Source organism: Leptodactylus fuscus, chromosome 6 (assembly GCF_031893055.1).
Source record: "Leptodactylus fuscus isolate aLepFus1 chromosome 6, aLepFus1.hap2, whole genome shotgun sequence".
Lineage (NCBI taxonomy): Eukaryota > Metazoa > Chordata > Amphibia > Anura > Leptodactylidae > Leptodactylus > Leptodactylus fuscus.
The window spans coordinates 102,581,571-102,598,048 of NC_134270.1; the positions used below are offsets into that span (position 1 = coordinate 102,581,571).

Sequence of the window (16,478 nt, forward strand, 5' to 3'; positions counted from 1 at the left end):
AAGCCCATATCATCAGTGTTGGGGGCCCTGTATGTAACAACTATAATAACATTTAGGTTCACACATGGCAGAAGATTGGAAACGCAAGAGAAAACTTGTGACAAATCTGCAACATAATTGACGTGCCAATATAAAGAACAGTATGCTCAATTTTCTGCAGAATTTTTTCTGCTAGATGTGGAAAGGTTTTTGAAAACCCTGTTCACAAATCTTGTTCTGTAATTTTTGGAGTGGAAAGTCTGCAGTGTTTGAATTTAGCCCTACCACGCTTTGTAGATCCTGCCTCACATCCAGCATTATGGCCCCACTGAGAGGGAGCCCTCATACAGCTTATGTGTATATGTGTGCATTGTGTGTGTATATGGTATATATATATATATATATATATATATATATATATATATATATATATTATATATATACATATATATATATAGCTATTATTGAATCTCTGTGTTTTGCAGGAAATGGCACTAAATGAGATAAATGTAATGAACCAGCTGCATCACCCGAATATCATCCAGATGTTTGATGCTTTAGAAACTCCAACTGAACTTTTCCTGTTCTTGGAATAGTAAGCTATATACAATGCAGAATACAGATATAATGTTTTTAAAGGTTAAACATGCTTGTGGCAACTTATTTGTGCTTTATAATTCTCCTAAATGTATTATTTAGGAAAGGAATCATTTGTTTGACTCCAGTGTCAGCCATACTAACTGTCAGAGGGTCATAGAGGATTTCTCTACCAGGGCTCGTTCACACGGTGTAACGTGCCGCGTGATGTGGCATGTGTACGCCGCGTGACCCTTTGCGTGCCGTACACGCTCCCATTCATTTCAATGGGAGCGGGGATCGTATGCGCCGCGCTAGTTTGCGGCCGTGCATTTATTCACGGCCGCAAACTAGCGCGGCACATACGATTCCCGTTCCCATTGAAATGAATAAGAGCGTGTGCGGCACGCAAAGGGTCACGCGGCGTACACGTGCCACACCACGCGGCACATTACACCATGTGAACGAGCCCTTAGTTCTTTCTGGCTCTGAATCACATGTTGACTGAATATTTGCCCATAAACTGTAGCACGTTGTCAATATGTCAAGTAGCTATGAGCCATCAGTGAGGCAGGAAGTAGCTAACTTCTCCTCTTTCTACTAATCATTGCTTGGGACGGCAGTGGCGTCTTTCATAGAGGCAGCACATGCCTTTGTTATAGTCCCCAGCAGAAATGTGGGCCTGGTGATGAATTGTGCTTGTGTTAAGAGCCAAAATAAGTTCTAGGAGTTGTACAGGTTATTTTAGTGGCTCACCCATCCCCTATGCTCCAGTGTCCCCTGCCACTATCTAGTCCAACGAGGCCCAGGGGCTTGTTCCAGTCCTAACCACATGTGACCACTGAAGCCACAGTAGCCTCAGTATATACAGGAAAGGACACGGGACGTCAATTGTAAAAGTCACCAGTGACATCTTGGGTCATCTCCTTGGACTGCTGAAACCACTGATTGGCCTCAGTGGTCACATGCAGCGAGGACATACACTAGAACAAGTCCCCTGGACAGCGGCAAGTGACACTACAGCATAGAGGAAAGGTGAATATGTTTTTTGTTTATTCAGGGTTTCGTCTTCCCTGGTCTCCTGCCTCAGCACTAAAATATCCAGGACAACCCCTTTAAGGGACTTTTTGTAACAATCTCTGAATGGCCAAGGGGTATGCAATTAAATTGGAATTCCTATTGTGGCGAAACATGAGTATATGAGGCTCGTTCTCTCGATCACCAAGTTAGGAGTAACGGATTGAAATGAATGGTGCTGTTTGACATTGTTTCCTATAGAAATAAATAGGTGTTTCCATAACTGCTGTTAACCCCTATGGGAATTTTGGAAACAGTGTAGAATACCCACATTTGTTTCCCTTACTCCAGATTACCACCTGAAGGCTGAGACAGGAATAGACAAGGACAGAACCTGGCAGCCAGTCATAGACAATCGGTTTTACCAGTGTAGATTAGACATAAAGTAAACGCCATCATCTTATTAGTGAACCCTGATTCTTATATTCTGTCTGTTTTCTTCATTCAATCCCCTTTCTCTCTGGTATCACAACATTACACCCATGCTGTGCAGTGTAGGCGGAGGGGAGCTATTTATGAGGATTATTGATGACAGTTACCAGCTGATGGAAGTGGATGCCATGGTCTTTGTGCGCCAAATTTGTGAGGGAATCTTCTATATGCATCAGATGTATGTGCTTCACCTGGATCTAAAGGTATGTCAGTGATATAATGTCCTAACCTAGTTACATCAAAGCTAAATTGTGAATTCTGCCATCTATGACAGACACATTCACAGTTAAAGGGGTTGTCCAGAAATTACAGATTTTTGCCAGGAGGCAGGGGAAGGTGAAAAATACCAAGTCCTTTTCTTAGTCCTCATTGGTCTTAGTGGTCACGTATGGCAAGAACTTCCACCAGAAAAAAATATGTCATTTTAAGGAAGAATTTTGCAATTTTCTTTTGACTGTTAGGGGTTAAAGTGGTTTTCAGGGACTAAATTATTGATGACCCACTGTTACAATGTACAGGTCTATGATCCATAAGCATTGCATAGATCGGAGCACTTGTTTGAGCACTGCGGTCTCCTCAGACAGCTGGTCAGTGGGGGTGCTGGCTGTTGGATAAAGATAGGTAATCAATAACTTAGTAACAGAAAACACCTTTAATATACGGGTCTCTTCACATCTTTCTTATACTTACCAAACATTACATTTCATACGAATAATCCCCTCCACATCATCCTGCATCCATGACGCACTTTTCTATCACAGGCCTATATGTTCCAGAAGCTGCAAGATTTTTCAATTTTAAAAGACTGTCAGAATCTGAACCTTTAGTAACCCTACGGCTCAGATTCCCACCCATGTCAGATTCTAAGTGATATATAGTCACAGGCCTGTTTGTGAAGCCTCCCTAAGGGTGAAGGAGCCTAGGCATATTAATAGGAACCTATGAGACTCCTAGGATACAAATCCCCAGGGATTAGGTGGAGAGCTCCATCAGTTTACTTACAGCATAAATGACCTGTAACCTTTGCGAAATACTCACAGCAAGTTGTTTCCCTGTAACCAAGGACCAGGAGAAGATTTGCTGGAGGGGAGATCTGTTTATTGCACATGCAGGCTCTGGACAGCTCTTGTTATCAATGTCCCCCAAGTCTACACAGTAGCTTTATTTATCGAGTGACATCTAACACCAGTGTACTATTAGGTTAGGGAGCCTTCTGTCTGCCTGCTTACAAGTCTAACACTTTCCCACGTCCTGGCTCAGGACCAGAGGATGGCACCAGCTGCCATTAATGACAGATATCTACAGGGGTTTAATCGTGAGACAGAAAACTTGCTAAAAGGGTTAATCCCCCACCCATCGGTTGTAACTATATGCTGGTCTTGGTCTTGAATGGAAAGCAAGACCTACAGTGTAGACCGACACCTGAAGATGATAGAGGGAGGAAATTGCGGTGCATAAAAATGTGAAATTACTTAACATTCAGGTGTTGTGGAAAGCTGGATGGGAATGAAAAGAAATGCTTCGTTCTTTTCTTCATGAACAGAATTACAAACATCCAGTAAAGACTGACACTAGGTAAAATAGTAGGAAAGAAGTGGCAGGGCATCGTAATGCTGAATAAAAATATAGCATTATTATCTATGTAATATCTACATTTTTCACGTTCTCTTACTCACAGCCAGAAAACATAGTCTGTGTGTCTCCCATCAGCCACAAGGTGAAAATCATAGACTTTGGCCTTGCCCGAAGGTGAGTTCTAAACACATTTCTCTGTAGTATAACTTGGTGCCATTTTTCTGTGTAACTATCCTCATCTGTCCCATAGGTATAAGCCGCAAAACAAGCTAAAGGTTTCATTTGGGACGGCCGAATTTCTGTCACCAGAAGTCATCAACTTTGACCACGTCTCATTCCCAACAGACATGTGGAGTGTTGGTGTCATCACATACATGATGTAATATTATATGGTGTGACATGTCTATATACTCTACTGTACCTGTGTGGGTATATATAGTTTGGAGATATATTATAGTAACTATAGGGTACAGTATTATTCCTATGTTTTTGTGCACAATTGGCAGTATTAGGGTTACATTACGTAACTTTGTTTTCTGTCGTGTTAATACAACTTAAGGCCTAAATATATAGCAATAGTATTGGAAACTTAGCTATATTGTAGTAGTATTGTAATTATATTGGTGTTCAGTATTTCTGGGCAGTATTATAATAGGTATATCCTTGTACATAGGAGGCAGTATTACAGTAATGTTATCCCTGTGTGCATGTAACTATTTGGTCTCATCTACCATTTCTTGGGTCCCTGTAGGGTAAGTGGATTGTCTCCATTTCTGGGAGCCAATGACACTGAGACAATGAACAATGTGTTGCTGGGAGAGGCAGACTTTGATGAAGAACCCTTTGAGCTGGTATCAGAAGAAGCCAAAGACTTTATATCCCATCTACTGGTGAGAGACAAGAGGTCAGAACCCAGATGTTCTAATAAAAGTCTTTTATCTTAGAATGAATGATGTGCATTATAGCGCCACACTTCTGGGGGTGGGTGCAATAACCGATTTCACCACCTCTGTACCCACATTGTCACCCACCACTAATATATATATATATATTGTAAGGGGTTCAGCTCACCCGGTTGGGAACGGCAATGACACCATGCAGACAGGTAGTACGATAAACAAGTCCAGTGTTTTATTTGGGTTTTCGGCATAAAACACGGTGCCAGCAAAGTAACAAAACAACAAAGAAAACCTAAGCCTTGTCCGGCTCTACCTAAACAGCAGGTTACCTCTCTGACCTAGAACAGGTTGAGTCACCATATAAGCAGGTCCACATCCACACAATACCTGCTTGTCTCAGGAGTGTTTTGCTCACACTCCTTGTGTGTACCAGGCTCCTAACTGAGCTTCCTTCCCCAGTAAATAGTCCTGAGGAAGCCTCACCTGTGAATGCCCCAGACTCAGGGCAAAACCCGTGGTGGAGTAAGGGTGTGGACTGGAAGGCTCCCACTACCAACCTGCCCTCCAGTCCAGAAAAGCCAGCCCATAATAAGGAACAAGAGTTCCAGCAGACTATGCTCTGCTAGAACATGATTACCCTGGCTTTCCTTTATCTCACCTGGCTGAGGAAACCAGGCGAGATATACACTCCGTCCACCACCTTACCGTACACTTTACCACATATCCCCCCCCTCTTCTCCAGACCAGAGGTCTGGGCATTTTTACTGAACAGACAGCAGACCCTGGACAATGCATCCGCATTTCCTTGCAATTTCCCTGGTCTATGTTCAAGTTCGAAACAGAAGTTTTGTAAGGAGAGAAACCATCTGGTCACCCTGGCATTTCTCTCCTTATTTTGCTTCATCCAGGCCAGTGGAGCGTGATCTGTCACCAACACAAACTTTCTACCCAGCAGATAATATTTTAGGGACTCTAGGGCCCACTTGATGGCCAGACACTCTCTCTCCACTATGGCATAATTTTTCTCCGCTGGGGTCAGTTTCCTACTCAGGTACATCACTGGGTGTTCTTCCCCATTTACCACCTGTGACAGGACGGCTCCCAACCCTGTATCAGATGCATCAGTCTGAACCAGAAACTGTTTTCTGAAATCTGGGGAGATTAGCACTGGCTGTTCACACAGAGCGGACTTTAGACTCTGAAAAGCCTTCTCAGCCTCTGGGGTCCATTTTACCATGACTGACTTACCGCCCTTTGTTAAGTCCGTCAATGGTGATGTAATGGAAGCAAAATTGGGCACAAACCGGCGGTAGTATCTGGCAATGCCCAGGAAGGCCCTGACCTGTTTTTTCGTTAGCGGTCTGGGCCAATTCTGTATCGCCTCAATTTTATTTATCTGGGGCTTAACCAATCCCTTACCAATAATGTAGCCCAGGTATTTTGCTTCCTCCAGACCCACTGCACACTTCTCAGGGTTTATGGTCAGGCCTGCATCACTGATGGCATCTAGGACGGCCTGTACCTTACAGAGGTGACTTTTCCAATCAGGCGAAAAAATGACCACATCGTCCAGGTAGGCAGCGGCATAATCACGGTGTGGTCTCAAGATCAGATCCATCAGCCTCTGAAATGTAGCAGGGGCCCCATGTAACCCAAATGGCATCGCTACATATTGGAACAGGCCTTCCGGAGTGGAGAATGCAGTCTTTTCTTTTGCCTCATCAGATAATGGTATCTGCCAGTAACCCTTTGTAAGGTCAAGTGTTGTGATGTAACGGGCACTCCCCAGCCTCTCTATCAGTTCATCCACTCGGGGCATGGGGTACGCATCAAATTTTGAAACCTCATTTAATTTCCTGAAGTCATTACAGAACCTCCATGTCCAATGGGCTTTAGGATTAGTACAATGGGGCTTGACCATTCGCTGTTTGACTCCTCAATAACTCCCAGTTCAAGCATGCGCTTGACCTCAGAGGATACTGCCACTCTGCGGGCTTCTGGTATCCTGTACGGCTTCAGGCTCACTTTAGTATGGGGCTCAGTTTTAATATGATGTTTTATCAGGTGAGTACGGCCGGGTATGTCAGAAAACTTGCCCCTGTTGTGCTGTAGGAACTCCTTTACCTCCTGCTTCTGGTGTCCTGACAGGGCCTCTCCTATTCTTACTGGGGGAATTGGCTGTAACACTTCCTTAACCACAGTCGGGGTGGCTACCAAAGCCTCTCTATCCTTCCACGGCTTGATGAGGTTTATGTGGTAAATCTGGAAGGGTTTTCTCCTGCCTGGCTGATGCACCTTGTAATTCACCTCACTCACCTTTTCAACAATCTCATAGGGACCCTGCCACTTTGCCAGAAACTTACTCTCAATGGTGGGAACTAGAACTAGGACCCGGTCCCCTGGATTAAAGGTCCTCACCCGGGCAGACCTGTTGTAAATCCTGCTCTGGGACTCCTGAGCTTTTTGCATATGCTCCCTGACAATGGGCATCACTGTCTCTATTCGGTCCTTCATCTGGGCCACGTGTTCAATGACACTTTTATATGGGGTGGCCTCAGCCTCCCAGGTCTCTTTGGCAATATCTAGCAAACCCCTTGGATGCCGGCCATAAACTAACTCAAAGGGGGAGAACCCTGTAGATGCTTGGGGTACCTCCCTGATGGAGAACATAAGATATGGTAACAGACAGTCCCAGTTCCGGCCATCCCTTTCCACTACCTTCTTCAACATGTGTTTGAGGGTTTTATTGAACCTCTCCACTAAACCATCAGTTTGGGGGTGGTACACTGATGTACGGATATGCGCGATTTTAAACAATTTGCATAGTTCTTTCATAACGTTCGACATAAAGGGGGTACCCTGGTCAGTAAGTATTTATTTGGGAATACCTGTGCGAGAGAACATGAAAAACAATTCTCGAGCTATATTTTTGGAGGCCATGTTTCTTAAGGGAACTGCCTCCGGGTACCTGGTGGCATAGTCTAACACAACCAGAATGTATTGATGTCCCCTAGCGGATTTGACTAGAGGCCCCACCAGGTCCATTGCAATTCTTTCAAATGGTACCTCAATGATGGGAAGTGGCACCAACGGGCTACGGTAGTGGGGTGTTGGGGCACTTAATTGGCACGTGGGGCATGACTCACAGTACCTCCTCACCTCTTCATATACCCCAGGCCAAAAAAACCGTTGGAGGACTCTCTCTTGTGTTTTACTAGTCCCTAAATGACCACCCAACACATGATTATGAGCCATATCTAGCACCATGCGACGGTACGGTTTTGGCACCAAAAGCTGTTCCACAATTTCATTGTTACACTTGGTGACTCGATACACCAGGTCCCTATTCATAGAAAAGTGTGGAAATTTGTGGTCAGCTTCGGGATCCTGTGGTACACCATTTATTACCGTGACATTTGCACGTGCAGTACTCAAAGTGGGGTCTCTCACTTGCTCAGTCCCAAAGTTACCCCGAGACACTCCTAAATCTAGCACCTGCTGCCCTGGTGGGGAAGTTTCTTCTTCTTCCCCGGCTAGCACTTGCAGGGGGAACCATTCATCATTGCACACCTCAGGTTCATTCACATTTTTCCCCAAATTAGTTTTACCATTTCCAGGGGTCCCTGCACATGAACCATTATTTTCAGAGAAAGGAACAGATTCTGCTGGAGTTACTTCACTGGCAGCAGGAGTGTTACCTTTCTTCCATAATTCCCAAAACAATGGGAAATCACGGCCCAAAATCACCTCATACATGAGCCGTTTTACCACACCGACCTCATAGGTCACAGTCCCAGAGGGAGTTACCAGTTGAACTGAGGCCACAGGGTAAGCTATAATATCCCCATGGATGCACAATACTTTCACCTGTTTGCCTGGTATATAGTCCCCAGTCACAAGGCTGGCTTTAACCAAAGTCACTGAGCTACCAGAGTCCAGCAGGGCTGTTGCCGAGCGGTCATTAACCCTTAACATGCATGCATGTGGCTCAGTCCCTGGCATGGCTGCACACACCGGTACAGCAAATAGCGACTGCCGCCTATTAGCGTCACACTCCATGAGCTCTGAAGTAAGAGGGCAATGGGCGGCCACATGTCCCCACTCATAACACCTCCAGCACTGGAGGGACCCAGGCCTTTTCAACAGGGAGTTTCTTCTAGGACCTGTGGGCCGCTTAGGTTCAAGTTCAGTCTTTTGCCCTCGCCCGAGGTTCAGAGCCCTGTTCCCTCTCGCACTTTTCCACACTCCTCCCACTGTACCCTTCTTACCCACCGATGTCACGGGACGGGCAGTCCTGAGAGGAGTAGGTGCTGTGGGAACATCATGGAGGAAGTCCTCGGTCGCTATGTACCTTTCCACCAGGTTGACCAGTTGATCAGCAGTCTTGGGGTCCCCGTGTCCAACCCAGCGTTGTAGCTCTGCCGGCAGCGCCCTGAAGAAGCGATCGACGACCACCTTTTCCACGATTTGGGCGGGTGTGCAGGTCTCTGGTTCCAGCCATTTGCGTACCAGATGGATTAGGTCGTACATCTGGAACCTGGTGGGTTTGTCAATGGTGTAGGTCCAACTGTGCACTCTCCTAGCGCGAACTGCTGGTGTGACACCCAGGCGAGCAAGGATCTCAAACTTTAGTTTGGTATAGTCCCGGACATCCTGCTCCCTGAGGTCATAGTAGGCCTTTTGGGGTTCACCGGAGAGGAAGGGCGCAATCACATCTGCCCACTCTGCACTCGGCAGACCCTCTCTCTCTGCCACTCTCTCAAACACCGTGAGGTAGGCCTCGGCGTCATCATCGGATGTCATTTTCTGCAACACCTGCTGTACAGCCCTCTTTACCTTGGCAGTCTCAGGCAGGCTTACCTCCATTCGTCGGGCTTGAGTTGTGCCAGACTCTCGGAGCGCAGCCAACTGCTCCATTAACAGGCGGTTTGTTTCCTGTTGCTGCGCCAGGGCCTGTAGTTGTTGCGCCTGGGCCTGTTGTTGCTGCGCCAGGGCCTGTTGTTGTTGCGCCTGGGTCTGTTGTTGTTGCGCCTGGACCTGTTGTTGCTGCATCTGGACTTGTACCAACTGCTTTAATACCTCCTCCATGGTATTGGACTGTCCTTGCAAAGTTGCAGCAGCTTTCACCCAGGACATATACCTCTGGCTCCTTTAATGTCTGCCACACACAACTGTCCAGACTTCTGTTATGCCGTTGTGCCCCGCGTCCTCCACCAATTGTAAGGGGTTCAGCTCACCCGGTTGGGAACGGCAATGACACCATGCAGACAGGTAGTACGATAAACAAGTCCAGTGTTTTATTTGGGTTTTCGGCATAAAACACGGTGCCAGCAAACTAACAAAACAACAAAGAAAACCTAAGCCTTGTCCGGCTCTACCTAAACAGCAGGTTACCTCTCTGACCTAGAACAGGTTGAGTCACCATATAAGCAGGTCCACATCCACACAATACCTGCTTGTCTCAGGAGTGTTTTGCTCACACTCCCCATGTGTGTACCAGGCTCCTAACTGAGCTTCCTTCCCCAGTAAATAGTCCTGAGGAAGCCTCACCTGTGAATGCCCCAGACTCAGGGCAAAACCCGTGGTGGAGTAAGGGTGTGGACTGGAAGGCTCCCACTACCAACCTGCCCTCCAGTCCAGAAAAGCCAGCCCATAATAAGGAACAAGAGTTCCAGCAGACTATGCTCTGCTAGAACATGATTACCCTGGCTTTCCTTTATCTCACCTGGCTGAGGAAACCAGGCGAGATATACACTCCGTCCACCACCTTACCGTACACTTTACCACAATATATATATATATATATATATATATATATATATATATATATATATATACAGTGGGGCAAAAAAGTATTTAGTCAGTCACCAATAGTGCAAGTTCCACCACTTAAAAAGATGAGGCGTCTGTAATTTACATCATAGGTAGACCTCAACTATGAGAGACAAAATGAGAAAACAAATCCAGAAAATCACATTGTCTGATTTTGTAAGAATTTATTTGCAAATTATGGTGGAAAATAAGTATTTGGTCAGTAACAAAATTTCATCTCAATACTTTGTTATATATCCTTTGTTGGCAATGACAGCGGTCAAACGTTTTCTGTAAGTCTTCACAAGGTTGGCACACACTGTTCTTGGTATGTTGGCCCATTCCTCCATGCAGATCTCTAGAGCAGTGATGTTTTGGGGCTGTCGCTTGGCAACACGGACTTTCAACTCCCTCCAAAGGTTTTCTATAGGGTTGAGATTTGGAGACTGGCTAGGCCACTCCAGGACCTTGAAATGCTTCTTACAAAGCCACTACTTCGTTGCCCTGGCGGTGTGCTTTGGATCATTGTCATGTTGGAAGACCCAGCCACGTTTCATCTTCAATGCCCTTGCTAATGGAAGGAGGTTTGCACTCAAAATCTCACAATACATGGCCCCATTCATTCTTTCACGTACCCGGATCAGTCGTCCTGGCCCCTTTGCAGAGAAACAGCCCCAAAGCATGATGTTTCCACCCCCATTCTTTACAGTAGGTATGGTGTTTGATGGATGCAACTCAGTATTCTTTTTCCTCCAAACACGAAAAGTTGTGTTTCTACCAAACAGTTCCAGTTTGGTTTCATCAGACCATAGGACATTCTCCCAATACTCTTCTGGATCCTCCAAATGCTCTCTAGCAAACTTCAGATGGGCCCGGACATGTACTGGCTTAAGCAGTGGGACACGTCTGGCACTGCAGGATCTGAGTCCCTGGCGGCGTAGTGTGTTACTGATGGTAGGCTTTGTTACATTGGTCCCAGCTCTCTGCAGTTCATTCACTAGGTCCCCCCGCGTGGTTCTGGGATTTTTGCTCACCGTTCTTGTGATCATTTTGACCCCATGGGGTGAGATTTTGCGTGGAGCCCCAGATCGAGGGAGATTATCAGTGGTTTTGTATGTCTTCCATTTTCTAATTATTGCTCCCACAGTTGATTTCTTCAATCCAAGCTGGTTGCCTATTGCAGATTCAGAGATTCAGTCTTCCCAGCCTGGTGCAGGGCTACAATTTTGTTTCTGGTGTCCTTTGACAGCTCTTTGGTCTTCACCATAGTGGAGTTTGGAGTCTCTGTTTGAGGGTGTGCACAGATGTCTTTTTATACTGATAAGTTTAAACAGGTGCCATTACTACAGGTAATGAGTGGAGGAAAGAGGAGACTCTTAAAGAAGAAGTTACAGGTCTGTGAGAGCCAGAAATCTTGATTGTTTGTAGGTGACCAAATACTTATTTTCCACCATAATTTGCAAATAAATTCTTACAAAATCAGACAATGTGATTTTCTGGATTTGTTTTCTCATTTTGTCTCTCATAGTTGAGGTCTACCTATGATGTAAATTACAGACGCCTCTCATCTTTTTAAATGGTGGAACTTGCACTATTGGTGACTGACTAAATACTTTTTTGCCCCACTGTATATATATATATATATATATATATATATATATATATATATGATGTCATAGTATAACATGTTTGGTAGGTCGAAAAAGACATATTGTAAGTCCATCCTGTTCAGCAATGTTGATCCAAACAAAGGAAGGCAAAAGCCCAATGAAGAATCCAATTTTCTTCATTTTACGGGAAAATCCATGTATCATCTGTCAATGAGAATAAAACCCTAAATTAATGATCCACCACCAGAAATCGAATAATCACTAATACCTGTGATAAAGTGACACTCAAGAAAGACATCCAGGTTCTTTAATGATTTTGGCATCACTGGGAAAGGGTTTCATAGTCTCACTGCTCTTACGAATCCCTTAAGAATCGCTCTTCTGTGTCAGTGTAGAAACATTCTTTCTTCTGAACATAGAGGATTCCCCCTTACAGTTCTAGTTCTGGGCATGAGATTATAAGTTTGGTCGTTCCCAGCTTTTTTTTTTCTATACAGAATAACATTAGCTTTGACAATCTTTCTGGGAACTGTAGTCCACCCATTCCATTTATTACTTTGACTCCACTCAAGCTGTCCAATGTCTTGTTTGTGCACAGGAGCCCTAAACTGTACATAACAGAGGTATATAGGGGTATATAGGATATGTATAGAAGTTACCAGTATGGTTTCCATTTGGGATGCCTGTGACAATAATGAACATACTGCCAGCTCCAATCGAGGGCTCTATACTTTTATATAAAAATAGAATGGAGACCTTCTAATGTGTGACCGAGCAATGTCTGGGCATTCAATCTCTTAAATTCCACCGCCATCCCATGATACCATCTCTGATGAGTGCTGACAACTACATTATTTAGCAACTGTCACTATGTGACTACAGTGGAAGACAAACCGTCTCTCGTACAAATGGAGTTGGATACAATACAGATCTCTTACATGAAGATCATAATTATCATAGGCAGCAGTATTATGGCGGTTCTATGTCTGTACATAGGGGTAGTATTGTACAAGTTATACACTTGTACATCAGAGGCAGCATTATAGTAATTTTCTTGTTTATAGGGGCATAGTTAATAGTTATATTGTTGACTATAGAGGGTAGTATTATCTACCAGTAACTACCTCTATCTGTATTCTTTCCACAGTGGGCGTATGAGTGCAGCTCAGTGTCTAAAGCACCCGTGGCTCAATGATCTTGCAAGGAAGGCAAAACTCTGCAACCGTCTCCTGAAGTCTCAGATGGAGCTAAGGAAATATATGATGAGGAGACGCTGGAAGGTTTGTGTTTACAGCCTCCTTAATCCTGCACTTATCAATTTATGCTTGTCAATTCAATGGAGGAATCTTCTTGGCACAAAACCTCAGGAATCACACTACGCAGTATACTATCAATAAATACAGTATGTTACTCAACTTCCAATGGGAAAAGACATTCACTTTATTATGTTCCCATTCACAATTATCAGCCAAAATCCGTCATCAGCCAATTACTTGTCCTTTTCTATGACACAAGGCACAAAGCTGGTTGGTAACATGAATGCATACAATGAGGTTTGGGATTCATTCAGGAGTTTGGGAAAGCTAGTTAGTAATGAATATATCTACTATTACAGCTCCCATAAGTCATGTCATCCAGCGTTTCCAGATATCTCAATTGCAAACCTAGTTATAAAATCTATGTAGCTGTTCCATGCCCAGGATCCATTTGGAGTTGTGGGAAAGCTATATTTATATGACATTTCCAACCTTTTTTCTTTGTTGTCAACAGAAGAACATATTTGCCGTGACAGCAGCAAACAGATTTCTAAAGACTGGAAGCTCTGGATGTTTGACCTCATTGGCCGAATGAGGATCTGATGGAGAACCGAGGAAGCCAAGCCATACTTCTATAGCCATAATGACTGACCACTAGCCTCTTGCACCTCCAATATCTGAACTTGCTTTAAGGAATATTCTAGATGATCGCATGAAGGAGGGGCATAGTTAGGCTTTAGCCTCTGGAAAAAGATTATGGTCCTACTGCCACCTCTTTGAAGACGACATCCTTGGAAAATATCTCAGTAGAACCTTATAGATATCCTCTTGCTGGCTAGGAGATCTTGTGAACATACTCTGGAACTGATCCTACAATGCTTGACTGTAGATCTGGATAAATAGCTTTTTGCTTGAGATCTGATACAAACCTCAGGTCTTGATTGTTGCTCTTCGACCCTGGTGCAAAACCCATACTACTTACCCAGAGTGCATACACTGCCTTATGCAATAATGTCACATTGTATAGGAGGCATATGCATTCTAAATATTAGAAACATTCATTTGTACTGGGATTTACAGATGTAGCAAAAGTGGACTTGTCATTTGCCTGCATTGCTCAAGCACTGTGGCATGAAATGTTATGTTCAGCTCTGCTACATCTGTAGAGTCTTCTCTTTTAATTATCTTATTGATAAATTAACAATGTGTACCACGGAGATTCTGCACTGTCCATTTATAGAGCTGACTCTTGCTCATGTTCCAGGGGACCTTGTGGATTTTTAGACATAAGGGAAAAGGTGATTGCAGACACTACATCCTTACTACTGCAACATCAATGTAATTTCTCCATCCTATTGCTTTCCCCTGAAACCTAGGGCATCTTTCACACCCTGTAATGTCCTGCGGGAGGACAGCATGACTTTCTACAGGAGCTTTTTTTTCTAGTTTATCAATGCAGAAGATGTGTGGAGGGGGGATAGAATGGTGACAGCTTAAAGGCTATGTACACCATAACAATGTTTGTGTTATTGATTTGTATGTAGCTAAAATAATTTTTGTACTTGGGTTAAATTAATTTTTTTCTTCATTTTGCTTCTACATCATAAGCATTACAATAAAGCTGTAAAATGGTGTTTATTCGCTAATCCATTAGACTGACTGACCGTCAGCTCCTTGTTCTGCCTTTATCAGACCTCTCATGAAAGATCTTTAAGGAATATTTATTTACTTTGCTTATTTATATAGTGCCATTACATTTCACAGCGCTTCACAGAGATATTGTCAACCAGTAAGGGCTTCATTTATATTTCACATTATTTATTACAAAAGTTGGAACAAAAAACGTTTTTCGTAACATGAGGCCTCTGCATTAGCCCCCTTGCAGATGGCCGTATGTCTGGTCAGTGTGCTATCCAGATAGTTTCCATATAGCACACTGACCCACTAATTTCTATGGGCCTGTACACATGACCACGAATGACATGATGATTTGTGTGGGCCAACAGTCCAGGCTGCAAAATATGGAACTGGTCCTATTCCTGTCTGATTTTGCGCTCCTGCTTCCGTGGCTTCTATTCATTGAATGAAAGGGGCCATAGAAGCCCAGCTGGCACACAGGTGATATCTGTTCTACCCGTGCCATTCATTGATGGCCACCGGTTAGCAAATGGTTGTGAGCAACCGGCTTACATTAATTTATGACCAGATCAAAGTTGAACCTTAATCCGGACATAAATCAGCCCAAACTTTTGTTCAGAAGAATAGAAAGAAGAGCTGCAAAAGAACCATTGGACAGTCAGTCTTAAGGATTAGCTAAGAAACCTAATGTTTAAAGGTTTTTTTTTATAGTGCTTATACATGCAAATTGTAAAAGACAAATGAAGAAAAAAACCAAACCTAATTACAAAAATTGTTTAGCCCAAAATACATACAATTAATCATGTACATAAAAAAATGTAGCATATTTGTACTTATATTTAAGCAGGACCCCACCTTTGCACAAAGCAGCTGCTACTGCCGCTATAGTACATCTACACATGACTTCCCCTTCACTCCAATATCTCAGGTAGTTGCAAAAGCAAACACATACTACCTGGGTGCATTGCACCTATCAACACTGCCATGTTGACATTCAGACCCAAATATAGCAGCTATGAAATGAGGTGTGTCCGTAAGTGGGTATATGGTTTACTGCAAATTTGCACGTTGGTAGTAAAACCTATTAGTACAGCTAACTAGGCCAATCGGAAACTGCACTGGAATAATCTGATTGGTAGCTGCAGGATCCACATTGTAGCATTTGGTTGAAGCAACACTGAAATAGCAGATATAGTGTGCTATGCCTAATGCAGGACCTGGGGGGGGGGGGCAAACATGGCACAGAGAATCACTATGAATCCATTTGTCAGGATATGCCCCTTCATGTCCTGCACTAGGCATACCACAGAGTATCTGTTTTGCTTGGAGTGTGTATTTAAGCAAATAGTACAATGCATTGCGGTAATGGGTCCCCAGCTAGTGTGGAACTCCCTGGAGCTGTCAGGGCATGCTGAAAGTTGCAGTTCCACAATAGTAAAAGGACCACTGATTTACAGCATCCTGTAGGCTTTTTCCATGTACATATGGAATGTGTGTTGCAAAAATGACTAAATAGATGATATATTGAAACTTAGATGCAAAATGACTTTGAAGGAAGCCAAAAGTATGACTTGTAATAAATGAGATCTATATCTATGTACTCTGGCATCATTATGGAGCAGAAA

General features: G+C 43.8%; 1 protein-coding gene across 1 annotated transcript in view; it reads left to right on the forward strand.

The window, feature by feature from the left end:
• MYLK2 (myosin light chain kinase 2) overlaps positions 1 to 16,478 on the forward strand; it is a 29,746-nt gene extending 13,268 nt beyond the window's left edge. The window contains exons 7-13 of the mRNA XM_075279056.1: positions 465 to 574; positions 2,126 to 2,267; positions 3,743 to 3,813; positions 3,890 to 4,018; positions 4,391 to 4,543; positions 13,107 to 13,239; positions 13,730 to 16,478. Coding sequence (XP_075135157.1) covers positions 465 to 574; positions 2,126 to 2,267; positions 3,743 to 3,813; positions 3,890 to 4,018; positions 4,391 to 4,543; positions 13,107 to 13,239; positions 13,730 to 13,810 — 819 coding nt within the window. The 3' untranslated portion in view covers positions 13,811 to 16,478. The remainder of the gene's footprint in view (positions 1 to 464; positions 575 to 2,125; positions 2,268 to 3,742; positions 3,814 to 3,889; positions 4,019 to 4,390; positions 4,544 to 13,106; positions 13,240 to 13,729) is intronic.